The 13,854-nt window shown below is 42.2% G+C and overlaps 1 protein-coding gene across 2 annotated transcripts in view; it reads left to right on the forward strand.

The window, feature by feature from the left end:
- Positions 1 to 13,854, forward strand: part of arhgap5 (Rho GTPase activating protein 5) — a 47,245-nt gene that overhangs the window by 18,565 nt on the left and 14,826 nt on the right. For both annotated transcript variants that reach the window (XR_013547737.1, XM_078406524.1), the window contains exons 4-6: positions 2,464 to 2,541; positions 5,967 to 6,098; positions 6,517 to 6,622. Coding sequence is in view for 1 of the 2 variants with exons in the window: in XM_078406524.1 (XP_078262650.1) it covers positions 2,464 to 2,541; positions 5,967 to 6,098; positions 6,517 to 6,622 (316 nt within the window). In the remaining variant the exon portion in view is untranslated. The remainder of the gene's footprint in view (positions 1 to 2,463; positions 2,542 to 5,966; positions 6,099 to 6,516; positions 6,623 to 13,854) is intronic.

The raw sequence follows: 13,854 nt of genomic DNA on the forward strand, positions 1-13,854 counted from the left end.
TAGTACCTGCCACGACGACCTCCTCTGGCAGCTTATTCCGTACACCTACCACCCTTTGTGTGAAAAAGTTATCCCTCACATTTCTATTAAATCTTTCCCGCCTCACATTAAACCTATGTCCTCTGGTTCTCGATTCCCCTACTCTGGGCAGGAGACTGTGCGGCTACCTGATCTATTGCTCTTATGATTTTGTACACTTCTCTCAGATCACCCGTCATCCTCCTGCACTCTAAGGAAGAGAGTCCCAGCCCGTTCAACCTCTCCCTATAGCTCAGGCCCTCGAGTCCTGGTAACATCCTCGTAAATCTCCTCTGCACCCAGTTTGACAATATCTTTCCCACAACATGATGCCCAAAACTGAACGTAATACCGCCTCACCAACATCTTGTACAACAGCAACATGACCTCCAAAAATTCTATACTCAATACTCTGACTGATGAAGGCCAATGTGCCAAAGCCTTTTTGACCACCCTATCTACCTGTGTGACACTTTCAAAGAACTCTACCTGTACTCCTAAACCCTCTGCGCTACAACACTTCCCAGAGCCCCGTTCACTGTGTAGGTTCAACCCATGTTAGTGCTCCCAAAATGCAACAGCTCACATTTCTCTGTATTAAATTCAATCAACCATTCCTCTGCCCAACTGATCAAGATCCTGTTGCAATACCACCCACCCTTTGTGTCTTCTGCAAACTTGCTAACCATGTCATGTACGTTCTGATCCAAATAATTGATTTAGATGACAAACATCAGTGGGCTCAGCACCAAACCCTGAGGCACACCACTTGTCACAAGCCTCCAGTCCAAAAAGCAACTTTCTACCATCACTCACTGCTTCCTTCCAAGAAGCCAATTTTCTACCCATCTTGGTTCTGCTTTTCAATTTAGTCAGTGGCTTCTCAAATTCTCTTAACAGAACCTCTTTCCTTGTTCTACCTACGTCATTGGTACCCACATGGGCCACGACTACTGGATCTTTCCCTTCCCACTCAGAGATGCTGCCTGACCCACTGAGTAACATTTTGAGCCTATCTTTGGCATATCCAGCTTCTGCAGTTCTTTTATATTAAATTCTTCTGAAAGTCGGTCGGGATGTCCCAAACCCGGTCTCTGGGCAGGCACTAAAGGCTTGGGAACTCTCAATCCTCATGGTAGACAATTGTGTCTGTTCCTCTGACTATACTATCCCCAATGACAACTACTTGTCTCTTCTCTCTCCCCTCATGAATAGTTCACTGATCCATGGTGCCATGGTTAAGCTGCTCATCCTTCATCCCCCATACTCGTCTGCACAGGAAATTAGAATCTCAGACCTGTTTGACAACCTCGAGGGCTGTGTCTCCTCCAGCACTGCCTCTACCTCTATCCCCCTTCCTGCCTCACTTGCAGTCACACGCTCCTCTTGAAGACGGACCAAATTGGAAACAGTTACTCTGACAAGTGTGACTCCCTCCAGAAGCACAGCGTCCAGGTAATTCCCTTTCGCTGATGTGCTGCAGCGTTTGAAGCTCAACTCTAGGTTGTCAACTTTGAGCCTGAGTTTCTTGATCAACCAACACTTGTTGGAGATGTGGTCACCAGGAACCAACAAGTGGTCCACCAGCTCCCACATCATGCATATAAATGCTCAACGTGCATGTTTTGCATTGTGTCATATATTTGACTGCATTCTTCTGTGTTAGTTTCACCACTCCAATTTGGTATATTCTACAAATCTTGACCTTGAGCTATTTATTCATGTGTTAAACTTATTAGGATCAGAATAATGGACAAAGGATTGATTGATGAAAACAAAGGAGGAAAAGGTGGTAGATTGATGAAAAGAATTGAGGCAGTAGGTTTACTTACCACCCAATTCGTCTTTGGAAGATGAAAGCAAAACCCCAAGTTTTCTCACACTAATTAATCATGGATGTGAAATTACTGTAGTGGCTTCTTGGGAACCAGATATTTGGGCCATGAAATCTTTCTGCTGAAAGCAGCTGATAGCCTAATTCTGGATAGTTGTTGTCACCACTTAACCCTCAGATTTTGTTAACTTCAAGGAGTATCAGTGTCAGATTTAAGATTAATAATTTGTTTGTCGAAGCATACACCCAAGCAAATTTTGTATTTTTGTAACCCCTGAAAAGCTATAATCATTGGTTCTTCTGCTTCACTGGCTAAGTTTTCATTTCCACTAACTTTTTATTATTTTTATCTTGGAAATTTAACCTAATTCCTTTGGTATGTAATCTTCATCTTGTGTAATCGTGTAATTTAGTCACTTGAAGAGAATGAACTAATTAGGGATGGTTTGCATGGCTTTGTCCGTGGCAGGTCATGTCTCACTTCCTTGCTTGAGTTTTTTGAGGAGACGACAAAGGAGATTGATGAAAGTAGGGCGGTGAATGTTGTATACATGGATTTTAGGAAGAATTTTGATAAGGTCCCTCATGACAACCTTTAATTTGCACCTTAGGTTTGAACAGTGAAGGACTCTATCGTGTAAGCGGAAACAGGACTGATCAAGATAATATTCAAAGGCAGTTTGATCAAGGTACTACTATTTGGCAGTGTATTCTAAATTAGTGGAATGACTGTTTATAGTAATTATGATATTGGCATCTTTCTTTAATTATGTACAATGTTAAAAGGCCAATGTGCTAGCTTGTTTCAGTGCTTAAAAAAAAAGATTATTTATGTATCCAGCCAGGTGTCACACAGATTACTCATTTTGGATGAATAGAATTTATTTGTTCTTATTTAATTGTTTTCTTTAATTTTGGTATTCTGAGCCAAAAAATATCTCTTCAGTTGTGCTTTGTATGAAATATTTCTCATTCATCTTTCTAAATTGAACAATCTGAAGCTGAATAGACAGATATCTAACTGGCAAATTGATAGGAAGGTTATTGTGTTTGATTCCTATATGTCCCTTTCTGTGTTACACTTCTGGGTGGACAATATGATTTCGATATCATGCCATCTATTAATTTATATTTGTATATTTTTGAACATTGACAGTTTAAAAATTCAATTAGGCACTTGTCTTAGCCTAACCCAGAGCCGAGTGATGAGATCATACTCCAGTCTCCAGGAAGTACTTTTTTAAACGCAGTTCTTCTCACAAAGATGTTTATTTGATATACAGTGCCCTCCATAATGGTTAGGCCAAAGATCCATCATTTATTTATTTGCCTCTGGACTCCACAATTTGAGATTTGTAATAGAAAAAATCATATGTGGTTAAAGTGAACATTGTCAGATTTTATTAAAGGCCATTTATAAACATTTTGGTTTCACCATGTAGAAATTACAGCTGCGTTTATACATAGTCCCCCCCATTTCACCGTAATGTTTGGGACACATGGCTTCACATGCGTTTGTAATTGATCAGGTGTGTTTAATTGCCTCCTTAATTGCAGGTATAAGAGAGCTCTCGGCACCTAGTCTTTCCTCCATTCTTTCCATCACCTTTGGAAACTTTTATTGCTGATTATCAACATAAGGACCAAAGTTGTGCTAATGAAAGTCAAAAAAGCCATTATGAGACTGAGAAACAAGAATAAAACTATTAGAGACATCAGCCAAACCTTTGGCTTACCAAAATCAACTGTTTGGAACATCATTAAGAAGAAAGAAAGCACTGGTGAGCTTATTAATCACAAAGGGACTGGCAGGCCAAGGAAGACCTCCACAGCTGATGACAGAAGAATTCTCTCTATAATAAAGAAAAATCTCCAAACACCTGTCTGACAGATCAGAAACACTCTTCAGGAGACAGGTGTGGATTTGTCAATGACCACTGCCTGCAGAAGACTTCATGAACAGAAATATAGAGGCTACACTGCAAGATGTAAACCACTGTTTAGCCGCAAAAATAGGATGACCAGGCTACAAGAAGTTTGCCAAAAAGTACTTAAAAGAGCAACCACAGTTCTGGAAAAAGGTCTTTTGGAGAGATGAGACTTCTATCAAAGTGCTGGCAAGAGCAAAGTATGGAGGAGAGAAGGAACTGCCCAAGATCCAAAGCACACCACCTCATCTGTGAAACATGGTGGTGAGGGTATTATGGCCTGGGCATGTGTGGCTGCTGAAGGTGCTGGCTCACTTGTAGACAATAGACAATAGGTGCAGGAGTAGGCCATTCAGCCCTTCGAGCCAGCACCGCCATTCAATGCGATCATGGCTGATCACTCTCAATCAGTACCCCGTTCCTGCCTTCTCCCCATACCCCCTCACTCCGCTATCCTTAAGAGCTCTATCCAGTTCTCTCTTGAAAGCATCCAACGAACTGGCCTCCACTGCCTTCTGAGGCAGAGAATTCCACACCTTCACCACTCTCTGACTGAAAAAGTTCTTCCTCATCTCTGTTCTAAATGGCCTACCTCTTATTCTTAAACTGTGGCCCCTTGTTCTGGACTCCCCCAACATTGGGAACATGTTTCCTGCCTCTACTGTCCAATCCCCTAATTATCTTATATGCTTCAATAAGATCCCCCCTCATCCTTCTAAATTCCAGTGTATACAAGCCTAATTGCTCCAGCCTTTCAACATACGACAGTCCCGCCATTCCGGGAATTAACCTAGTGAACCTACGCTGCACGCCCTCAACAGCAAGAATATCCTTCCTCAAATTTGGAGACCAAAACTGCACACAGTACTCCAGGTGCGGTCTCACCAGGGCCCGGTACAACTGCAGAAGGACCTCTTTGCTCCTATACTCAACTCCTCTTGTTATGAAGGCCAACATTCCATTGGCTTTCTTCACTGCCTGCTGTACCTGCATGCTTCCTTTCAGTGACTGATGCACTAGGACACCCAGATCTCGTTGAACATCCCCTCTTCCTAACTTGACACCATTCAGATAATAATCTGCCTTTCTATTCTTACTTCCAAAGTGAATAACCTCACACTTATCTACATTAAACTGCATCTGCCATGTATCCGCCCACTCACACAACCTGTTCAAGTCACCCTGCAGCCTTATTGCATCTTCCTCACAATTCACACTACCCCCCAGCTTAGTATCATCTGCAAATTTGCTAATGGTACTTTTAATCCCTTCATCTAAGTCATCTAAGGCAGATGATACAACTGCTGATGGTAGTAGCGTAATGAATTCTGAAATTGACACATCCTATCTGCTCAAGTTCAAACAAATGCTTCAAAACTCTTTGGCCGGCAGTTCATTCTACAGCAAGACAATGATCCCAAACATACTGTTAAAGCAACAAAGGTGTTTATCAAAGCTAAAGTGGCCAAGTCAATCACCCGATTTGAACCCAATTGAGCATGCCTTTTATATGCTGAATAGAAAACTGAAGGGGACTAGCCCCCAAAACTAGCATAAGCTAAAGATGGCTGCAATACAGGCCTGGTAGAGCATCACCAGACACCCAGCAACTGGTGATGTTCATGAATCACAGACTTCAAGCAGTCATTGCATACAAAGGATATGCAACAAAATACTAAACATGACTACTTTCATTTTCATGACATTGCTGTGTCCCAAACATTATGGTGCCCTGAAATGGGGGGACTATGTATAAACACTGCTCAAATTTTTACATACATCAGTCTGAAGAAGGGTCTCGACCCAAAACGTTGCCCAATCCTCTCCCGAGAAGCTGCCTGACCTGCTGAGTTACTCCAGCATTTTGTGTCTACCTTCAATTTATACCAGCATCTGCAGTTTTTTTCCTACACATGTATAAAAATGACCTTTATTAAAATCTGACAATGTGCACTTTAACCGCATGTGATTTTTTTCTATTACAAATCTCAAATTGTGGTTTACAGAGGCAAATACATAAATGATGGGTGTTTGTCCCAAACATTACGGAGGGCACTGTAAGTTACATGGTAATGAGAAATATGCATTTTTGTTACCAATTACTTAACCCATGTTATCAATTACTTAACCCATACCTATGTATAATGACATGAGGCACTTTTCCTTCCATTTCCTCTATCTTTTAGATCACAATATTGACCTTGTCGCAATGGATGTCACTGTTAATGCTGTAGCAGGAGCCCTTAAAGCTTTCTTTTCTGATTTGCCTGAACCACTAATTCCTTACAATTTACATTCAGAATTGTTGGAAGCAACCAGTAAGTAGCATACTATTTTTTATTTATTCTTTTAAGTATATTAAGTTAACTAATTGCAGCATTGTCACCTTTGTTTGTTCCCTTGGACAGTAAAGAATCTTAAGATTCAGGATTGGCTGGATATTAGCATGATTGAAGGTTCCTGTGATATTTCTCCTATCCACATCATGCACATAAATTATTTTGGTGCATAGATTGCTGGTGTAAAAGTACTAGATGGCACAGAGCTGCCTTGCTGAGTGACTACCTACATTTTGCCTGAAATGTCAAAGCACTTTCACAATTTTGCACTAGAATCAGCTAGTTGGTACAACTAGTTACAGGTTCTTGTTCAGTTCCGTGTGTCCGGATATTTATTGTTACAAAAAGGCAGTTAATGGTAAAGGTGGAAGAAATAATTTTTTTTTTAATCTTGCAGGACTGATTGACATGTCAGAAAAGCTGAATGCCTTTAAGGAATTGTTGAAAAAGTTTCCTGTTGTGAACTATGACGTTTTGAAATATATCATTACCCATCTCAACAGGCAAGTCAAAAATCTACTGAAATAGTGATCATGAAGTTAAATTTTGCAGTACAGCTGTCAGAATCACCTTTTGACATACAAACCTTCAAGTATGTAGTTTATCTGTGTGACAGATTTAAAATGTGTCCTTATCTTTGGGGCAGGATAAGAATTGTCACTGCAGCTACATTCTGGGTGTAAATAAACCGAAGAAAATTGTGCGATTCCACATAAGATTAAATATTTTTAAAGTAATTGTAAAGACAATGGACTCATGGCTTTTTACAAATAATGGAACTGATTAGGCATTTGATTGGACGATCTGACCAGTTGTCCCATAAACAATACAATGTAACAAGGATTCAGTTCCACTGTTCTGGATCAATCTTGTCTATGATTTGATGATGAATAGTTGGCTAATGTGACAGAATTTGGCAGTTGGCAGGAAATATTCCAGCGGCTTATAGTTTCCCCAGCATGTAAGTGTGTGGTTCAACAAAGATGCAAACTAGCTCTGAACATCCCCAGGCACTTTATTCCAAAGCAGATTCTTTATTTTTTTAAATATTGTTATTATTGTAACGGAAACGTGAATGCATATTATGATGCGCAGTCCAAATAATCACTTCACATTTTTGATTGAGAGAAAAACGTTGACTCTGTTACTGAGCAGAATTTTCATATTATAACTACAGGATCATTTACATCCATCAGAAGAACAAAATGTCTTGCGTTTTCATCTCATTTGAAGGATATCTCCTTCATTGGTGCAGGGTGTGCTTGGCACTGCAGTAAAGTGTAAACTCAAATTGAAATGCATAAGTGAAGAAAGCAAAGCAGCTGCAGGAGCTCAGTAGGTCAGGCAGCATCTGTGGAGGGAAATGGAGAGTTGAATTTTTAAGTGGCGAAGCATCATCTAGACTGAAAGGCTCAAGTGGAAGTCGGCAGTGTGAGAATTGGGGTGGGGTGAGAGCTAGCAAGGAATAGGTGGAATCAGGTGATTGGTTGATTGGCAGATGTCATCGTGGGGAGGGAAGAATGGAGACAGCCACAAAGGCAGGAGAAAGCAACGGAAGCAATGGAATGACAAGCAGTGCGGCACAGTGGCGCAGCTGCTAGAGCCGCTGCCTCTCAGCGCCAGAGATCCAGATTAGATCCTAATGTCAGATGCTATCTGTGTAGAGTTTGCATGTTCTCCTTGTGATCATGTGGGTTTCATCTGGGTGCTTGGATATCCTCTGTGCTCCAGTTTCCTCCCACATCCCAAAGACCTGCGGGTTTATGGGTTAATTGGCCTCTAAAATTGCCCCAAGTTTGCAGGAAGTGAATGAGAAGTGGAGTAATGTAGAACTCTTGTGAATGGGTAATCAATGGTCAATGTTGACTCGGTGGGCACAAGTGTCTGTTTTTACACTGTATCTCTAAACTAAGTCGGGCGGTCATGGTGGCGCAGCGGTAGAGTTGCTGCCTTACAGCGAATGCAGCGTCAGAGACCCGGGTTCGATCCCAAATACGGGTGCTGTCTGTATGGAGTTTGTGCGTTCTCCCCGTGACCTGCATGGGTTTTCGCCGATATCTTCGGTTTCCTCCGACACTCCAAAGACGTACAAGTTTGCAGGTTAATTGGCTTGGTAAATGTAAAAATTGTCCCTAGTGGGTGTAGGATAGTGTTAATGTGCGGAGATCGCTGGTAGGCATGGTCCCGATGGGCTGAAGGGCCTGTTTCAACGATGTATCTCTAAACTAAACTAAGGTGGAGAACAATAGGCTGCAGATTCTGGAATCTGCTAAAAGGTGAAGATTGGAACTGAATGAAGGTTGGTAGAAGATGGGAACAGGAAAGGGGTTGATGCGATTAGAGAGAAGAGGATCTAGTGGTAAGAGTATATGGGGAGAAGTGATATCTTCTGGGGGATAAAGAGTGAGGAAGGGTATGTGCGAGATGACCAGACAGAGGAGGAGAGAGAAAAGGACAGGGGGAATATGTGTTATCTAATGGGAGAATTCAATGCTATCTGTGTCAATTATCCAGGCAGAATACGAGGTGCGTGTGTTTTTAAGCTACACCCCCTCTCACGTGAAATGCCAACTAATTCGAGTGCGAAATAAGCCATTTGGTATGCATGCTTTCATAGGTCGGGGCATTGAGTATAAGAGTCAAAAAGTCATGATGCAGCTTTAAAGGATTTTGATTAGGCTGCATTTAGAGTATTGTGTACAGTTCTGGTAACCCCATTACAGGAAAGATGTGGAGGCTTTGGAAAGGGTGCCGAAGAGATTTTCCAGAATGATTCCTGGAGTAGATGGTATTAACAACAGGGGAGTTTGGACAGACTTGGATTGTTTTCAATTAAATGTTGGAGATTGTGGAGGCAGACCTAATAGAAGTATATGAAATGGAGAGGCATACAATAGGTGACTGTCAGACTATATTTTTTGATGAAAAAATCAAATAATGGAGGGCATAGCTTTAAGGTGAAAGGAGAAAAGTTTAAAGAAGACCTGCAGGGCAAGTTTTATTTTTACATACAGGATGGTGAGTGCCTGGAACGTGCTGCCGGGTGTGGTGGTTGGAGCAGATATGTTGGTGGCATTCAAAAGACTTTTGGATAAGCATATGGACATACCTCTTAGGCCCTGTTCTTGTACTGTACTGTTATATGATTATTTTGCTTCACAGATTCTGTGTGACCCACTGGGTTTCTCCAGCTGCTTTCCTTTTTCGGTACAGATTCCAGAAACTAGGCTCTTGTGCCTTCATTTGTGTGCTCTCATCTCTGAACTGAACAATGGTCCATGAGCACATTGAATCAGATGAAAGTACAACCATTCTCCAAGATTTATCTGATTGTTGAAATTAATAGGGAAAAAATTTGCAAATGCTAGAAATCTGAAGTGAGCGTTTGAAGGTTTTAGATAGGCACGCGGAAGTGCAGGGAAGAGAGGGAGATCGATCATGTACAGGCAGATGAGATCACTTTAACTTGGCATTGTGTTTAGCACAAACATCGTGGGCAGAAGGAACCATTCCTGTGCTGTATTTCCAGTTATATACATGTTGATACCGTTCTATTACATTTGATCCAGTTTGTCTATTTTACACATAGCACTGTGAGAGGCAGCAGTGATGCTTCCTTGCTAAGTGAACGCTATTGGAATCCCTTGCTGGAAAAGGGTCACGTAAATGTATTGAAATATGGGTTTTACTTGGGGGTGAGAAGCATTGAGTTTTCCTCTGGACACTACAATGACTGTAGGGTATTCATATTCTGTGCTTTTAATCCTCTCCTCATTGCATTTCCCTGCCCAAAACTGGCCAGTGGTTGGGATCACTTGTCTACAGGTGGTAACCTTCAGGCCACTTTTACATATAATTTTGGTTGCTGAGCTCTATTCATGAGAATCTCCATCTACTGCTGGTTGACAGCTGTTTGTAAGATGCCTCCTAACTTAAGACTAAAAGTCAATGCAGAACTTAACATCCAAACAAAATTTAAATAATTCAAGCTAGTTAATTAGTTAAGCCCATAAAGACCACTTTCCTCTTGTCAAATTGGAAAAAAAAGCAAATCGTTCAAAGACAACAAAATTGTTCTACGAGAAGACAGTAGCATCTGAGATAATAAGAAAACACATTTGGAAGTAGTAGCGATGGAATGTCAAGATTCTGCTCCATTATGTATTGTAGATGCTGTACATTGAAACAAGCATTCCATTCCCTTTAGTTTGAGCCTGTAGTTTTGAATGGTTGCAGATATTCAAGTGAAATTTATGATTTTTTAAGGAAAGTAACAAATCTTGTAATAAATGTTTAAATGAATATAGGACAAAAACAATTTAATTTGATCACATTTGAGGATCTGGCACCAGGTTAAGTTAGTTTGCGTAAATTTGGAAAAGGAGTTAATCCTAATGGTTAATGTTGTGTGACAAGAAATTGTTTGAAATCTATGCTAGAATTCCATTCAAGGGGAACTATCCTTTAGCCTTGGGTGCCAAAGCAGAACACCAAGCCACTGGCCGAATTAGCTTACCTCGCATGCCAAGACAATATTCTTTTTACAATTGACAGAGCTGGTTTAATTTATGATTTAGATGAACATATTATCTATCTAGATTTTAGGCTCTTAACCAGGATGCAAGAAGTCCATAATCTATATAGCAGGTAGTCTCAGAGAATCTGTTACTTCACCACAAACTTGAGTCCTTTGAGGTGCTAATGGTTGTGTTATACAACAGTCACAACAGCAAATGTTTTTTTTCCCCAACTCCAAAATTATATAATTTGTTTGGGTGCCAATACTGAATGGGCAGAGACCCTAAGAGGATAGTATATTCTGGATGTAGTCCCCCATAACTCATGATTCCTTCTGACTGCACATTCTCCCATGCCTTGTAAAAGCAATATAGCGCCCAATCTGCCATGTATCTTGAAACTTGCCATTATCCTCTTATTGCTTGTTGTTTTAACTTCCACAGAAGAAAAAATCTGCATAACAATCTTGTGTCCAGTCTTCACTGGACCAATGTTATTGGAAATTTCAACAGAAATGTCTTGGTTCCTGACTTTACATGATAAATACTAAGTTCAAAGATGACTGTTCAAAACAAATAGGCTGCAGCTCCAGAAAAAAAAAGAAATTCTTTAACTGCAAAATAATGGAAACAAACTTGTCCCAGTCCTGGACATGACAAGGTTTAAAATACAGGTACTCCCTGACTTGTGCAATAGGGCAGTTATGTAAACTCGTACTTGCGTGAACAATTCACAATAGGTGGTCCTGTTTCCCGAATGACCTGTTTTATTGCAATGGGAGGATGCATGGACTTCCTATCCACTTTATAGATATAAAAATGTCAATAGACAATAGGTACAGGAGGAGGCCATTCGGCCCTTCGAGCCAGCACCGTCATTCAATGTGATCATGGCTGATCATTCTCAATCAGTACCCCGTTCCTGCCTTCTCCCCATACCCCCTGACTCTGCTATCCTTAAGAGCTCTATCTAGCTCTCTCTTGAATGCATTCAGAGAATTGGCCTCCACTGCCTTCTAAGGCAGAGAATTCCATAGATTCAACTCTCTGACTGAAAAAGTTTTTCCTCATCTCAGTTCTAAATGGCCTACCCCTTATTCTTAAACTGTGGCCCCTTGTTCTGGACTCCCCCAACATTGGGAACATGTTTCCTGCCTCTAACGTGTCCAACCCCTTAATAATCTTGTACATTTCGATAAGATCCCCTCTCATCCTTCTAAATTCCAGTGTATACAAGCCTAGTCGCTCCAGTCTTTCAACATATGATAGTCCCGCCATTCCGGGAATTAACCTAGTAAACCTACGCTGCACGCCCTCAATAGCAAGAATATCCTTCCTCAAATTTGGAGACCAAAACTGCAGCACCTTAACCACCAACGCACCTGCTCCCCCTCAAACCACCTGCCCCCCCTTATCCTGTCAACCCCTGCCTCAGTTCTCCCCAGTCTCCACCACCGACCTCTCTGACCTCTTCACAGGAATAAAAACTGCCACCTGCTCTCTGGACCCCATCCCCTCCAGCTTTGTCAAGGCCTGCCTTCCTGCTCTCTCTCCACTTATCACTGCAACAATAAACTCCTCCCTGTCCACTGGCATCGTCCCGCCATCCCTCAAAATCGCTGCTGTCACCCCCATTCTGAAAAAACCTGGTCTCAACCCTGACACCCCAAACAACTTCAGACCAATCTCCAACCTACCCTTTCTGTCCAAAGTTTTGGAACGTGCTGTAGCTTCCCAACTCAAATACCACCTCTCTACCAATAACCTGGATGAAACTTTCCAATCCGGATTCCGCTCCAACCACTGTACTGAAACTGCGCTTCTCAAAATCACAAACGACCTTTTCCTCTCCTCCGACGCTGGCAACCTCAACATCCTCATCCTACTTGACCTCAGCGCCGCCTTTGACACCATAAATCACTCCATTCTCCTCACCCGACTTGAAACCTCCTTTAACATCACCGGCACAGCCCTATCCTGGTTCAAATCTTACCTCTCTGACAGGCACCAGTTCATCTCCATTAACAACTGTAAATCCTCCACCGCTCCCCTCCCCCAAGGTGTCCCCCAAGGCTCAGTCCTTGGCCCCCTCCTCTTCATCCTCTACCTGTTCCCCCTTGGTCAATTAATCCGCCGTCATGGTCTCAACTTCCACTGCTTCGCCGATGATATCCAGCTCCTCATCTCCACCAAGTCAATCTCCACCACCACACACTCTACACTGACAAACTGCATCACTGAAATAAAATCTTGGCTTCAATCAAATTTCCTCAAACTCAACTGCAACAAATCTGAAATCATCATCATTGGTCCAAAAACGCTCACCAAATCCACCCAAAACTTCATCCTCAATATTGATGGTCTCCCAGTATCCACCTCCCCTCACATCCGGAATCTTGGAATCATCTTTGATCAAACCCTCTCCTTCGACAAACACATCAAACACATCACAAAGACAGCCTTCTTCCACCTTAAAAACATTGCCCGTCTCCGTCCATGCCTCTCCTTCACAGCTGCAGAAACCCTCATCCACGCCTTCATCACCTCCCGTCTGGACTACTGCAACAGCCTCCTCTATGGCGCACCCTCAAAAATCATCAGTAAACTTCAATACATTCAAAACTCCGCTGCCCGTCTACTCACCCACACCCCGATCCGTGACCATATCACCCCCGTCCTTTACAAACTCCACTGGCTCCCCATTCCCCAGAGAATCCAGTACAAAATCCTCCTCATGACCTACAAAGCCCTCCATAACCTGGCCCCATCCTACCTGACCGACCTCCTCCACAGGCACACTCCCACCTGCACCCTCCGCTCTGCTGCTGCCAATCTCCTATCCCCCCACATCCGGACCAAACTCAGATCCTGGGGGGACAGGGCTTTCTCCATCGCTGCTCCCACCCTATGGAACTCACTACCCCAAACCGTCAGAGACTCCTCCACACTCACCACATTCAAAACATCACTGAAGTCTCACCTGTTCAGTACTGCCTTCAACCACTGAAGGTCACCTCACCTTCTGTCTCCTTTCTCTGTTTGTTTACTTATTTATCTATTTATTCACTTCCCCATGTTCTCTAAATCCCTGTAAAGCGTCTTTGAGTATATGAAAAGCGCTATATAAATGTAATGCATTATTATTATTATTATTACAGTACTCCAGGTGCGGTCTCACTAGGGCCCTGGACAACTGCAGAAGGACCTCTTTGCTCCTA

This window comes from Rhinoraja longicauda, chromosome 10, assembly GCF_053455715.1.
Source record: "Rhinoraja longicauda isolate Sanriku21f chromosome 10, sRhiLon1.1, whole genome shotgun sequence".
NCBI classification, from domain to species: domain Eukaryota; kingdom Metazoa; phylum Chordata; class Chondrichthyes; order Rajiformes; family Arhynchobatidae; genus Rhinoraja; species Rhinoraja longicauda.